The sequence below is a fragment of the Apodemus sylvaticus genome, chromosome 1 (assembly GCF_947179515.1).
Source record: "Apodemus sylvaticus chromosome 1, mApoSyl1.1, whole genome shotgun sequence".
NCBI lineage: Eukaryota > Metazoa > Chordata > Mammalia > Rodentia > Muridae > Apodemus > Apodemus sylvaticus.
In genome coordinates, this window is record NC_067472.1 from 189,022,595 (window position 1) to 189,037,624 (window position 15,030).

The 15,030-nt window shown below is 53.4% G+C and overlaps 2 protein-coding genes across 4 annotated transcripts; both read right to left on the reverse strand.

Moving 5' to 3' along the window:
• Nucleotides 1–865: 865 nt before the first annotated feature.
• Nucleotides 866–11,376, reverse strand: Tmem145 (transmembrane protein 145). Of its 3 annotated transcripts, none has more exons than XM_052180008.1 (15): nucleotides 11,257–11,376; nucleotides 10,320–10,394; nucleotides 10,142–10,219; nucleotides 9,968–10,054; nucleotides 9,822–9,881; nucleotides 9,595–9,679; nucleotides 9,428–9,499; nucleotides 9,258–9,326; nucleotides 8,846–8,926; nucleotides 8,676–8,754; nucleotides 8,451–8,544; nucleotides 7,736–7,908; nucleotides 6,257–6,377; nucleotides 1,902–2,108; nucleotides 866–946 (listed from the first exon to the last, which is right to left on the reverse strand). In XM_052180008.1, the coding sequence occupies exons 1-15, from the start codon at nucleotides 11,374–11,376 to the stop codon at nucleotides 866–868; spliced, it is 1,482 nt and encodes a 493-aa protein (XP_052035968.1). The 3 variants fall into 3 exon arrangements, with proteins under 3 accessions (XP_052035968.1, XP_052035959.1, XP_052035949.1); XM_052179999.1 differs by lacking the exon at nucleotides 866–946 and adding an exon at nucleotides 1,162–1,410 and having other exon boundaries at nucleotides 9,780–9,881; XM_052179989.1 differs by lacking the exon at nucleotides 866–946 and having other exon boundaries at nucleotides 1,530–2,108; nucleotides 9,780–9,881.
• A 2,066-nt stretch (nucleotides 11,377–13,442) lies between these two features.
• Prr19 (proline rich 19) lies at nucleotides 13,443–14,618 on the reverse strand. The gene is made up of 2 exons (XM_052180019.1): nucleotides 14,000–14,618; nucleotides 13,443–13,918 (listed from the first exon to the last, which is right to left on the reverse strand). Exons 1-2 carry the CDS (start codon nucleotides 14,616–14,618, stop codon nucleotides 13,443–13,445), a joined length of 1,095 nt encoding a protein of 364 aa, XP_052035979.1.
• Between the last annotated feature and the right edge of the window lie 412 nt (nucleotides 14,619–15,030).

Genomic DNA, 15,030 nt, shown 5'->3' on the forward strand with positions numbered 1-15,030 from the left:
AGCGCCTGGCTCCACCCCTTCTCGAGGAAGACTTCCGGAAACTTTCCCTCCCATCTGTTCCCAGCCTCTTGCGCTGCGTGAATACGAATCCAGCTCAGAGAATTACGCATGCGTATTGCTAAGATTGTAACCCAAAATCGCTTTAAAAGAAAGTATGCGCCAGTCATTGACTGAGCAAAGCTTTTGCCACTGGAGGGCGCCTCTATCTCTGCTAGCGAAAGGAAAGGGAAAAATAGATGAGCGATTAAAAAAAAAAAGCTGTGCTAGATGGTTATTTTCTGTGCTCTACATTCGGGAACAACATGAATATCAAGTTATGAAGACACGGGACTCCAGACCCAAAATAGTATTTCCTAGATGGACATAGTGAGACCCGTGTGACTTAAAGCATCATCAGTACATAAAAGAAGCTGGAGAGGCGACTTAGTGGTTCAGAACATGTTGCTCTTGCAGAAGACCCTGGTTCGAGTCGCAGAACCCATATAGTGGGAATCCAACGCCTTCTTCTTGCCTTCTTCTACACGATGTACGCGCACAGTACGCTGACATACATTCAGGAAACATATTCATATGTCTTTTCTTTTTTTCAATTAAGGTGGAAAAGAAACCATGTTATAGATAAAAACCCAACGAATCCTCTTTATTTTGGCAAGAAGAGAAAACGTCTTTCTGCCAGAGACCATTTGAAGGTCCTTGGCATGCAGATGGACGGACAAAGCACAGGTCCGAGGTCACAAACCCCAGGGAGGGTTTCAAAGTAGAGACCGACTTCACACTATCCGTCCCTGAACGGGGGTCGCAGGGTCCTGGAGGGTCACGGGCAGGGTCCAGGCGGTCGTCACGGGTGTTCCGGAGTCCAGCAGGGTCAGAGGTCTCGGAGGGGGTCAGGGGGGCGGAGATCACGGAACAGCGGGAGTCCAGATTCCGGAGCCATTCGGGGCAGGGGCTGAGGGAGGGGACGCGGAGAACGGCTCCCGCGGGACCGTTTGGCACAAGAGGGAAGGGGGCAGGACGCAGCGCACCCAGCCAGCGTGGGCGCGGGGTGTGGGGGGGCGGGGATGCCTGGCGTGGCCGAGCCCTTGGGCCGGGAGAGAAACGGGGTTCCGGAGCCCAGCCGGGGCCCGGTGCGCCGCCCGTGGGGCAGAGGCGGGGAAGGGATGCTCAGACCGGGGGTGCAGGGCCCCCGGCTGTGTGCATGCTGAAGTATTCGGTGAAGCCGGTGTGCGGCGCCGCCGTCTGGGGCACAAGCGGCTGGTAGGACGGCGTCGGGCCATCCCAGCCCGAGTCGACCGCCTTGGAGAACCGAGCGGGTGGGGGCGGGGAGGCTGCGCCCGGCTCGGCCATGGTCACCACACGGCCCCTCGGGGCCACCGCCGCCGCCACCGCTGTCTCCTCCACCTGCTTCCCGGCCTGGGATGGGGGGTCAGGGTCAGAAGCTTCCCAGAACCCTCGGGGGAGCAAATGCGGCCCCGAAGGCCCGTCCCCCTCCCCCTAGAGGACTCCCACCACCCCAAATATGGACGCACGTGTCAGTCAGGGAAGGAGTGGGTGACAGGGCGCCTGGGCAGCGGGGCCAGGTACTCAAGGGGTGGCGTCGGGGTGCGCCGGGCAAACTCTGGAGGCGGTGGGGGAGATGGGGACCAGCCTCGGAAGGCAGGCGGCGGGGGCACAGCGCGGGGTGTCCTCGGGGGCGTGCGCAACAGCGCCAGGACCCAGTCTGGCAGGGTGGGCGCGGGCGCCGGGGGACGGTCGAGGCGGGGCGTTGGGGCACGGGGAGTACGGAAGGCCAGGGGTGGGCTCAGACGCCAGGGAGCAGGGGGTGGCGGCGGGGCGGGGAGCGGGGTCAGGTACTCCAGGGGCGGCGCCAGCAGCTCCTCGGGCGCCGGGGCTGCGGAGCTTACAGAGGAGGTAGGCGGGGGGATGGAGAAGAGCTCCGTGAAGTTGGGCACCGAGTCGCTGATGAACGTCACGTTTCCATAGACGTGCTGCGGGAAGGCCTTATCTGCTGATTGGCTCCCTCCGGGTCCAGGGACCCCAGCGGAGGCGATCTGCGAAGTTCGCACGTGGTACGGGAAGTTCTTGTTGGCCGCCGATGGGCGGGTCATGATCTGAGAAAAGTCAAGGCACAGGTTAGAGAAGCAGTGTCCACGCTGCAGACTGTCCCTATAAAGTGTAGAGACAGACCTAGATGATTGCCCGCCACTTGACGTCTCTACGTTGCCTTTGAACCATTCAGACTGCCTTAGACACCGGGAGTAGACACGGTGTCTCCCAGCATTCTGACCTTTTCCCTCAACATGCTTCTTCTAATTACTGTGCTTAGTGGTGTTTCCAATATCACAATCCTGACTACTGGGTGTCATAACTGGTTGGTTATGGGCAGTGTCCTGGGCTGCCCAGTATGAGAACCACTAGTGTGGAGAGCCTTATTGGGGTGCTGTGCCTCCAGGAAGGAGTCTGACATTGGCCCACTGACCAATGACAAGGGCTTCCGGCAGCAATCTGACATTAGGGCACAATAGGAAAGTAGATTACTGCAGGAATTTTAATCTTAGGGTGGAAGGAGAGAAGCAGGCTTCAGGCAAGAGTTTGGGCTAGGACAAGGAAGTAGGCTCCGGTATTTTGGTCATTCTTACAAGCCCTTGGAAAACCATCACAGGACTTTGCTTATTGCCTAGACAATTTTGTGTTTACTGTCTTGCTGATTCCTCTTTGTACTACTGTTGATCTTAATACGACATGTAATTAAGTTGGTATAAAAGAGGGTTGGAAATTATTAAACCCGCCTTCAGTCTCAGAATTGACTGGGGTCATGCTACAGTGTTGTCTAATCATCTTTTCTCTTTTTAATCCTTGCTCCTGTGCTGGAGAAGCAGCTGACTGACTGATCGGGCTTGGTCACACTAGCCACATATGGCTTAAATTGAATCAAAATTAAATGTAAAATTGTTTCTCAGTTACACACTGCCTTACCAAAGGTCACTGGGCACTTTCTTAGCACAGATTAAAGATTAAAATTGTTTTACTGCTCTTTCCTTTTTTTGCGTTGTTTTCTTTTTGAGAGGGTCTGTGCAGTCCAAGCTGCCTTCAGTCTTGCTATGTAGCTAGGAGTGACCTTGAACTCCCGACTGCTCCCAAACTCCAGACTTCCCACTTCCGCTTCCTAGAGCTGGATTGAAGGTGTTCAGCACCTTGCCCAACCTTAGAACCGGTCCATAAACACACAGAGTTCAGCTAAACATCAGTTAACAGGCTCTTTAGAATGTCAACTCCTTAAAGGCAGGAACTCAGCTTTGTTTCCTTTTCTGAGTCTGTCAGTGCCGCATCCTCCTGCCTCAGGCACCAAGTGCTTGGATTATAAACTTTTACCAACAGAGTTAGAACTTGACTATTGGTTTGGTTTGTTTTTCATTTTTCAAGACAGTGTTTCCCTCTGTAACAGCCCTATCTGTCTTGGAACCCACTCTGTAACCCAGGCTGGCCTCAAACTCAGAGATCCACCTGCCTCTCCCTCCTGAGTACCGGGATTAAAGACATTCGCCACCACTGCCCAGCAGAACTTGACTTTTCTATTCCCCGTTAAGTCCCAAGCCGAGGGCTGGAGTGGCTCAGAGATTAAGAGCACTGACTACTCTTCCGAAGGTCCTGAGTTCAAATCCCAGCAATCAAATGGTGGCTCACAACCATCTGTAACAAGATCTGACCTCCTCTTCTGGTATGTTTAAAGACAGCTACAGTATACTTATATATAATAAATAAATAAATCTTAAAAAAAAAAAAACACACAAGCTGTTTTTTTTTTTTTTTGCACTGCCTGGCTGTCAATAAATACATGTTGAACATTTCCAGAATGCAGGAGATGTTTTTAGAGCCCACTCTGCTGCCGTACTCCACGCTCAGTGTAACCTCACTAAGGTTGTGCTGGATGCAGTGAGCCTGGTATGTCTCCGAGAGAAGCTGGCTGAAGGAAAGCAGCAAGGACACTTGTCTCGCAGTCTGAGCCGGCCTCACCGCTCTTGGCTCCATCCCTCGCTAAGTGCTGCATCTGGGGCAAGTTGATTAAACAACCTGAGCCTCGCCAGCCAAAAAGGATTACAGTGCCTATCTGGAAAGATGAGAGGGTGGAAATGAAAGCCAGGGGCAGAGCCTCATGCATGGTGGGTTCTCAGGGTTTCTTCTCTGTCTGCCCCTTCTGACTCCTTGCTGAGCTTCTGATCTACCACCCCAGGTCTATACTTAAGCTAGGTCCTGAGGTGGTGGACAGAAGACCTGGACCCTTCCCTGGGGGCTGGCTAGGTTGCAGATCGTAGGTCCCCAGGGTTGAAAAGCTAAAACCTCCAATGGTACTTATTTTTGTTTTCTTTTCTGAGACAAGGGCTCATGTTGCCCAAACTGACCTCAAAAATTATATTTTCCTGTATAATTTTTCCTGCAATATTTCTGTGGGAGCATGACTTGGACTGCTGATCTTCTTGTCTCTACCTGTGAAGTAAAGAGATTACAGGCATTCGGGCCAAATTTACCAAGGCCTGTTTCCTTGGCGTGCCATCCCCCGTGTGGGCCCTGACTATCTGCCAGAGAACAGCAGGATTCAGAGTGCATGGGCTGCCACGGAAGGCCATGGATCCCTGGAGACTCCGCATCTACTCTCTGTATAGCATGTACATCGACTCCTGGGCAGGCTGGCAACTGAGCGAGGAACCCAGGGGGGGAAATGTGTCTGGATATTTCTAGCAAGAGTCAGGCTAAAGCCTGGAGTACTGGTGAATCCCAGAACTTGGAAGGCTGAGACGGGAAGATTGTTGTGATATCAAGGGCAGTCAGGGCTGTATAACAAGATTCTTTCTCAAGAAGGGGATGGGGTGGGGTGGGTGCTGGAGAGATGACTCAGTGGTTAAGAGCTCTGACTGCTCATCCAGAGGTCCTGAGTTCAATTCCCAGCAACCACATGGTGGCTCACAGCCATTTATTACAGGATCTGATGCCCTCTTCTGGTGTGTCTGAAGACAGCAACAGTGTACTCATATGAATAAAATAAATCTTAAAAAATAAAAAAAAAATTAAAACTTTTTTTAAAAGGGGGGGATGGGGATTGGAGGAGTGGGAGAAGGGAGGAAGCAAGGAAAGAAAGAAGGAAGGAAGGAAAAAGAAGCAGGAGGCTGGTAGGAGACAGGTGTTAAGGGGATAGCTGATGGATGGATGGTAACATTGTAAGCCAGGTACAATGATGCACATCTTTAACCCCAAATACAGCACTCAAAAAAGGCCAGGCAGGGTGGGTGGGAGAACAGGGGGAGAGAAGGGGGCTTACAGGACTTTCGGGGAGTGGGGGTCTAGAAAAGGGGAAATCATTTGGAATGTAAATAAAAAATATATCAAATAAAAAAATACTAAAAAAAAAATACTAAAAAAAAAAAAAAAAAAGGCCAGGCAGGGGAAACATGGTAAATTTGAGGCCAGCCTGATCGACATAGTGAGACTGTCTTAAAAAACAAACCTCCAAGTGGGTGTAGTGGCACAAACCTTTGATTCTAGCACTCAGTAGTCAGAAGGAGGTAAATCTCTGATCTATAGAGTTCCAGGTAAGCCAGGGCAACCTAGAGGGTACTTATGTTAAAAAAAAAAAAAAAAAAAGAATTCCCCTCCACACACACACATATACACACAAACTGCTAAGTAAGTGTATATGAGAACTGTCACCAGGACAAAAGGACAGGATGTGAGCCAGGACAAATAATAACAACTAAACTAAAAAATAACAGGAAAGAGCTAAGCTCTTCCTCAAGTCTGCCTAGGTCTGGTGTGAACTGCACTCAGAGCTCGGCTCCCAAGAGCCCCACTCTGTCCCATTTACCTGATGCTTAGACAATAGTTCTCAGTGGGAGAATGGGGACACAGGGTGAGCAAGGCTCTGGGTGGGTAGTGATGGTGCCAACAAATGTGAGGGGGGGGGCGTGGTAGAGTACCCAGCAGGCTTTCAGGCAATGCCTTCCAGTGACCACAGAGTAGATGCAGGGAAGATGGGGACCATGATGAGTGTGGTGTCATGGGCCCCAGCATTTGAGAAACTGAGGCAGCATGTCACAAACTGCAAGTCAGACTGAACTGCACAGCAAGCCCATCTCAAAAACATAACTAAAAACAAAGGAGTGGTAGGTCAGGCGCTCTAGAGAGGACAGCACACTCAGACACAGAACAGCAGGGCCCACCCTCCCACCACCATCTCTTCGCTCCCCCCACCCCCTGCCATTCTCACCAGAAACACGCCATGGGCGTACAGGTGGATGCCCAGCTGGATGCCGTTCACGATCTTCTCTCGGGCCCACTTGGGGATCCCAAAATTGGCGATCAGAGCCATGACAGGAACGGCGAAGAACCTGCGGGGAGGTTCAGAGTGGGTCTCCACCTCCGCTCTCCACCCTGTCTTGTGTCCCCACGCCCCTGATGACACTCACAGGCCCCAAGCAGGTCCCAAACTGCAGAATGGCCACAGTAGCCTTTGAAAGCCAGATGTTGACAGAGCACCCGAACCCCACTGGCCTGGGCGCTTCCAGTGGACAAAGACTCGGCCGGATTTCACTCTGCTCCACACCAGCCCAACCCTGGCGACTTATCAGCTACCCGGACCTCGGTGGAGACCCCATGGTCAGAGCAACGAGTAACAAGGACTTGGCTGGGTGTGTCCAAACCATCTCACATCTATGCGCTCACTCAACTCTCACAGAGTCCAGGAAATGAATTCGGTTTCCATTCCTTTAATAGGTGACAAAGCATCAGGTGGGTCTGAGACTGGACAGTTTGGAAGCTTCAGAACTGGCATCTACACCCCAGCAGTCTGGCTCGGAGTCTGCCCACTTTACCCAAACATTGTTGAACAATAATGACTGAGGCTTTTCTGACTGGTTGGTTGGTTGTTTGTTTGGTTGGTTGGTTGGTTGGTAGGTTTTGGAGTTTTATTTGAAAAATTTATTTTATGACTATGAATGTGTATGCCTCTACTTCCAAACCCTGACAATACAGACATTCAGTAGCATGCCTAGCTATTAACTGAGTTTTTATTAAACATTTATTGTGTGACAGACACTAAACCTTCCTATCATTTTGTTTTGTTTTTTTTTATCAAGACAGGGTCCGCGTAGTCCTGACCGTCCTGGAACTCACTATAAACCAGACTGACCGCAAACTTAGAGAGTCGCCTGCCTCTGCCTCCCAAGTGCTGGGATTAGAAGCCTGCGACATCACCGTCTGCCCTTCCTGTCTCACGCATGCTCAAGGTAATCTCTGAAGGAGAACCTTAATGAACCTATCCTGTGAAGCAATATGACTGTAAATACTTCTGCTTTGCTTTAGTTTGGTTTGGTTTTCGAGACGGTTCTCATGTAGCTCAGGCTGGCCTTGAACTCCTGGTCTTCCTGTCTCCACCTCCAGAACAGTATGATGACAGGCATGAGCCACCGTGCCGAGCTCCGAGAAAGACGCTGTTTCTTTGGACCTTGCTCCTGTTGCTGCTGCAGTTTTTGTTTTGAGATGAGATGCCTGGCAGTCCTCACTACTTAACCTCCCACATTCGGGGACTTCTTCCCACCATTTTACTTTGAGAGGGTAATTTTTTTTTCTAGATCATAAAACTAGACAGTGGCAGATTTCAGGTAACAACCACTTGTCTTGAAAGCTCACTCCCTATGAATGATCCAGTTTGTGGGGTAAGGCAGGCTGGGACCACACCATGTCTCACCAGAGGGTATAGGCAGCAAAGAACGGCACGTAAAAGGGCTGCTTCTCCGGATAGTGCCGCAGGGAGACCAGCACGGCATAGCAGAACCACACGTAGGCCGCCACCTGCAGCCCGATGAGCCCGTAGCCAGCCGGAGACTCGTACGTGTAGAGTACCTGGCCTGGGTCAAAGAACTGGACCACAAGACAAAGGTGGTCACAGCTCTGGCCTCCGACCCTGGATCCCACCCTTGGGCACCCGGGCTGGAACAGAGGAAAGGGTCGGGCCAGAAGTAGTGGGGCCGCTAGGAATGGGGCTAGAATTGCATGTGGGTATGCAAGGAGCTTACGACAACTACCGTGTGCCCACCGTGGGACTAAATGCCATCACTCACGCCTTGTGTGACTCATCCGTCCACACTGGCACAGTGAGAGGCCCGACTGTCACCCCATACAAGCGATGGAACAAGGCCGGGGTCCTCCTAACTTCTCACAGGCAGAAACAAGCCCGGAGTAAGGGTGGGGATGGCCCTCTAGGAAGGGGGCGGGGCTTAAACAGAACTAGGTCTCCGACTCTGGGACATGGGGAGAGTGAGAGACAAGGAGGAATAAGGAAGCTACTCAGAAATCCTGAAGAGAGAGGAGTCATTGAGAGACAGATGGGAAGAGGATGCTCTGTGGGGAGGGGCAGCAGGCGGGGCAGGAAGGAGAGGGGCTGGCAGGAGCAGGACACTCACTTCTGCCTCGTAGATGAGCAACACCACGTGGGTGAGGGTGTACAGGGTCATGTACACAGACAACTTCACGGAGCCTGAGTGGCTGATGCGGCCTCTGGCAAGCAGGCCGTGGGGGAGACAGCAGGGTGGATGCTGTCAGGGAGGAGGGAGCTGCCACACCCCCACCCCACCTCCCTGCCCTATTCCCCAGCCCAGCCACCCCGATGCGCAACCCTGCCCGGGCACCGTGTCACCGTGAATCCCTTCCCGAGGAGGATGAGCGTGAGCAGGAAGATGAGGGAGCTGGAGGAGAAGAGCAGCTTGGCTGGGAAGGGACGAGAAGATGGCTCAGGCACAGGCTGCGGCCACCAGGCCCCTGGGGAGGCCAGGACCCTCTGTGTTTCATCTGTTCTCACCCAGGATCTTTATGCTGCCATTACCGATGCCGTCCGTGGCATACTGGCCCCAGTAGATGCAGAAAAACAGGAGGCTCAGCACTGGGGGGACGAGAGACCGGAAAAAGACAGAAACCTGCTTTGGGACACCACTGTCACCTAGCAAACCCTCTGCCACCCCCATCAGAAGCCCAGAGTATCTGCTAGGGTCACCCGCTAGGAAAACTCTAGAGGTCATATCCCCAGCCCTTCTCCCTCAGACCCATCGGGCCAGATCACAGCCTTACTTTCCTCAGACCTGGGAGTGTAGATGGAAGTCCTCCTCCCTCAGATCCAGGAGTCCATGCCCAGCCCTCCTCCCTCAGACCCTGGGGTCAGAACCACAAGGCCCTCTTCTGAGAGAACTCAGAGTCTGGGAGATTCTAAACTTTACCCTCCACTCCTGCTGCAGCCATGAACATTTTATACGTCGTGTGGAGTAACTGACGGCCTTTCAGCAGATCTGAGGAGGAGACGGGGACGCTTTACACGGGTGGGGGAGGGGCATTCCCTATCTCCGCTCTCCCACTTGTCCCAACCCTCTCCCACATGTGCAGTACTCACATCCAAAGTAACAAGAGAGGACAAAGATGAGGGTGAAGATGAGGAGAAAGGTCACATCTGTCTCCAGGATCCCTAGGATTCAATGGAAGGGGTGGGTGGGAGAAGGCTTTTGGAGCGGGCATCTCTACCTGCTGGGGCTTCTGTCCTACACTCCAATATCTGCTCACCAAATTCATCAGCTGAGAAGTGCCGGGTCCAGAAAGACTTGCCGTTGGTAAGGACCATCTCATACTCCAACTGCAGCCCATCTCCCTGTGGGGGGTGAGGAGGCCTAAGGGGGCCTGGGCAGGTAGGGGGAAGTCGACAGGAAGGGAGAGAGGAGAAAAGCCAGGCAGCCGCCCCAGGCCCTTACCCCACACTTGCTGAGCGCGATATACCACCATCTCTCACGCACAGAGCGGAAGCTGCGGCCGCTGGAGCAGCTCAGGTAGCGGGTTCCCCCCTCTGACACCACCTGGGGAGAAGCCAAAAGGCTGAGGCCCCATCCGCAATGCCACCAGGCCCTAGACCGTTAGCCCCCACACACTGCCTCGCTCGCACCTGACAGCCCGACCAGGCGTACTGGGTGGTGAGATTGATGACCTGGTTGTTCTCTGGCCTGATCACCGACTCCTTGGCCAAACAGTCCTAGGACAAGGCAGAGGCATGGTCGCCCTCTGAATGGCTGTGGCTTCCTTCCGCCCCTGGACACCCCTCACTCTTCACAGCCCTTACCTTGTCCCTGGCCTTGTACACCGCTGGCCACTGGGACGGGTCGTCAAAGTACAGGAGGATGTTCTGACAGCACTTCGCCTGAAGAGATTTGGTGGCCGGGATGTTTACAGAAGTTGGACAGCTTCCCGTGGACCAGCAAGGGAGCTCTCAGCTGAGGAGAGCGGCTAGGGAGACTCACCTCAGGGTACCGGAATCGGAAGTCCAGTCGGCCATAATCCGAAAGGAAACAAAATCTTGTCAGGAACACCCAGTCCTGGTAAAAGAATCCAGTGAGATCTGAGTCCTTCAAGAGCTCAGCTTGACCCTCAACTTTTCTTCTCTACCCAAAGCCACTTGGCTTCCCGCACACCACAAAGCAGCTAAGTCACCTCCAGAATTCTTTCCGGATCCTTTTGCTGTGTGTCCAATTTTCTACTGCCCTGGTTTTCTCCCTCAGATGTCCCTCAAGTTTCTTTCCCTCCTCCTTCTCCTCCCCATCTTCCAGACACACTGAAAAGACCGTGGATGGCCAGGTGCACATCCCCACCACCATCTGTCCTGGACTCTCTCAGCTGCATTCCCCCAGTTACACACACATGCACACACACACACACACACACACACACACACACACACACACAGACACAGACAGAGACACACACAGACACACACACATAGACACACACAGACACACACACTCTCACAGACACACACAGACACACACACATACACACTCACACAGACACAGACACAGACACACACACACACACACACACACACACAGCAGCCCCAAGGTGGTCCCACAAACCATGGCCATCCTGGGGAATCTTCCAAACCTTCCTTGCTGGTCCTGAGCAGGCCAGGCGACCTCCACTTGGTGGAGTGAGGGGTGCTGTCCCTTCAGCACCACCATGGTGCCGCTCTAGTCTTTGTAACTCCGACTCTGCCTACCGACCCTCCCCACCCAGGCTGGCCTCGACAGCCACCAGGCAACCCCCAACCCACAGCCTCCTCCCTGGTTCGGGCCCCCATTCCCTCACGCCCCGTCCCGGGAGGGGCGCAGGGGGCGGAGCGGCATCATCCCCTCTCGGGTCCCGAGGACCAGAGAACGCTAGGAGATGGCTCGGTGTGCTCACCTCTTTGGAGCTGAGGTTGCCCCGAACGTACTTGGCCCGGGCGCGGGGGGACAGTGGCAGCAGCAGGAGCAGCAGCGGCAGCAGCAGGCGGCGCAGCACGGGCGCGCGCGAGGGCTCCATTCCTCCCGCTCTGGCCTCGGCTCGGCTCGGCTCCGGCTCCCGCTCCGGCCCGGTGACGGAGGCGAGAGCGCGCGGGCTGGCCAGCGCGCGCCCCCGATTAAAGGGGCCGCTGGACGCAGAGGTCTCCGCCCCCTCCTCCGGGATGGACTAAACGGTCTCCTACCCTTGCCACCTGAGAGAGGGCCTTCTCTTGTCACCTCACCCCAGCTGTGATCCTCTTCTACAGGAGTCTCAAAGATACCTCAGGAAGCGTGTGTCCTAAACTGAACTCATTCCGGCAAGCAGGGCCTCCTTTGGACTGCAGACTCCGGGATGCCTATAACCAAGAAAACTGAACTCTCTCCTGACCACTGGCCCCCAGTTTTGACCCCAAATTATTCTATTATTACTCATCTCTAGATTTGGAAAACCCTGTGCCCACAGACACACAGAGGATGAGACATTGATCTGGGACACACACAGTAAAACCTTCTAACAAAACAATCCTGATTGCCTGCCCCACCCCGAGGGTATGCACCCGAGCTGCTTGAGACAAAGGTGAGGTAGGCAGGAGCCAGTGCTCCAGCTGCCGGGACTGGCTTTGCCACGTCCCCACAGAAGACCTAGGACAAGTCATTGGGCCCCCTATGCCCTAGTGTAGTTTCACGTCCCCCACCCATGAGGCTGTTAATTCTATCATTTCTCATAGGGCAACAGAGTCCTGGGAGGGTCTTCCAGCATCAGCCTCCAACAAACATTCCTAGCTTCACCCTTTACCCTCCACTGCAGAAAATTCACTGCTGCTCAAAATGCCATTTCAAAAGCTTTCTGGCCAGACACTCTCCTGCAGTTGGGGGGTGGGGGGGGGGGGAAGGGAGGAGGGAGCAGGCGGTTCTTTGTGAATTCAAGGCCAGACTGGTCTCTGCATTAAATTCCAGAACAGCCAGGACCACATAAGTGAGAATCTGTTTTAAAAAATGAAAAAAAAAAAAAAAAAGAACAAAAGGCTTTCTGGCTGGGGTTGTATCTCAGTGGTAGTATGTTTGCCTAGCATGGGCAAGGTCCTGAATTACATTCCCAAAATAGCAAATAAAGAAAATTCCTGGAGTGAGACATGGTACAAGCAATCAATCCCAGGACTTGGGAGACAGAGACTGGTGGATTGCCCCAAATGCCAAGCCAGTCTGGTCTACATAGCAAGTTTCAGGTCAGCCAGGACTGAAATAGGGGGGACTGTCTTAAGAAAGAGAGAGAGAGAGAGAGAGAGAGAGAGAGAGAGAGAGAGAGAGAGAGAGAGATGGGGGGAAGGGAGAGGGAAGAAGGATGAAAAGAAAGAAAAATCCAAAACAAATTAAACCATGCAAACTGAGAAGAAAAAAAACAAATGCATGGACTTTGAGCATGAACTCTTTACCATGTGACCAGTTGTTACCAAGAGGGATGATGAAATTTTTACTCTATATGTGTGTGTAGGGGAAGTACTACAGAGTTGTTATACTCTGTATTGTTGGGGTTTATTGGGCTCATATAGTCCAGGACTATAAGTTTTTTTTTTGTTTGTTTGTTTTTGTTTTTTGGTTTTTCGAGACAGGGTTTCTCTGTGTAGCCCTGTCTGTCCTAGAACTCACTCTGTAGACCAGGCTGGCCTCAAACTCAGAAATCCACCTGCCTCTGCCTCCCAAGTGCTGGGATTACAGGCGTGCGCCACCACTGCCGGCAACTATAAACTCTTACTCCTGTCTCCAGCACCGCACACAGACACTGTGAAGCATGTACCCGATGCTATTGGCTCCTGGGGCTCCAACAAGGACACAGGTGATATATCCATCGTGGCCTTAGAGTTTAGAGCTAAAGAAAGCCCTCCCACTCGGGAGGGTCTCTGAGTTCAAGCTCAGCCTGGTCTACAGAGCAAGTCCTAGGACAGCCAAGGCTACACTGAGAAACATCTCCAACAAACAACAAAAACAAAAGAAAGGAAGCTGCTCTCCTGAGACAGCCGCTCACTGAAAACCAAGAGGACCAAGAAGGTGTTTTATTGAGGTGACTGGGAGTGTGGGATACCTGCCCCCCAGCCCTACCTAGTCTCCTCAGTATAGTCTCATTGGGGGGAAGGACCAAGCCTCTGGACTGCTCTGAGTCACTACCCAGGAGAGACTGGGCAGTGGGGCAGGAGGGTTGGGGCTCCAGTCCAAGGCAGATGCTCTGGGTAACAAGGGTGATGGTGGCTGAGGTAGGGGCTGAGGTGGGCAGACATCCCAGGGCTGGGGAGGGGGTGGTGTGGCTATGAGCCAGATGCTTTTCAGCATATCAAAAGCTGTTGGGGGACCCCAAGCTGCTCCAGATGGTGATGATGTGGACGACAGGAATGGCAGTTGGCGATCTGGAGGGTGCACCTGGCCGGCCCTGTGTGCAGCGGCGGTGCTGCTGCAAGGGTGAGGCATGGCGGAGCTGCACCCCTTTGCTGCCGGCTGAGTCCTTGGCCTTCCCTCCCGTGCAGCATGGTCAGGAACGCTGAGACAAGAAGGTGCCATCCTCTGTCTCTCAGGGACCCTCGGCTTGGCCTCTGGGGCAGAAGAAAGAATGAGGAGATCATTTGAACTGCAACACAGTGGTGGAAGGGGAGGAGGGGAGGAGGGGGACTCACCAGGCAAGGGTTGCTGGCACCCTCGGAGCACCAGGGCAAGATCAGGCACACAGCCATGGCAGCCCTGTAAGGTTCTTATGATGGTGTCTCTGGCCTCCTGCACTAGGTTCCTCCTGGGAAAGGCTTGTGGCACGATCAGCTGACACTGTAGCTCCTCCAGCAGTTCCCCCAACACAGGCGGATCTGGGGAATTTGGTGGACCTGGGCCTGAGCCTCCTGGAACCTTGTTCTCTTTGCCTTTTGACTGAAGGTCTGGTTCTTGGACTCTGGCTGGGCTGCAGGAGGACTTGGTTGGTAGCAGAGGGGTACATGATTCCAAGGAGCCTCTGTTAAGCAGCCGGGTCACATCCAGGGATTTCACCTCGTGGTTGAAAAGACCCCGGTGCTCCCGACTCAATCTGCCTTGAGTTATCACAACAAGCTTGGGGGCAACAGAAGCCACAGGATCCTGGAGGATTACGCAAGGATCCCGACTGGATATGGGGGGATCCTGGCGGGCCAAGGGCCTGTGGCTGCTCACTAGGGCCTTATTTCGCTCCCTCCTGGTCTTGCGACGGCGAATTCGGCCAGGTTTCTCAAGCTGCTGGAAAGACTGAGGGACTGGTCCCCGAGGGTCCATGATATCCTAGAAGACAGAGTGGTCATCAGATGCAAATAAACCAAGGACAGTAGCTGAGAGGGAAAAGATGGTCAGGGAAAAGGCAGCCACTGGAAAAGGCCTGGCGACACAAGAGATACAAAATGAAGTTCAGGTAGTTAATTGGAAAAAAAAAATGTCAGGAAATGGAGGACAAGGTGACAGAGAATAAGAACATAGAAAAATAGTTAAAAGACAATAGCCAGGCCTTGTGGTACAGGCCTCTTCCTCTAACCCCCTCTGCTCAACAAGGTTGAAGCAGACAAAAGTTTAAAGCGGGGGGGGGGGGGGGGGGGGGCGCGGCGGCGTGCACGCCTTTAATTCCAGCACTTGGGAGGCAGAGGCAGGTGGATTTCTGAGTTCGAGGCCAGCCTGGTCTACAGAGTGAGTTCCA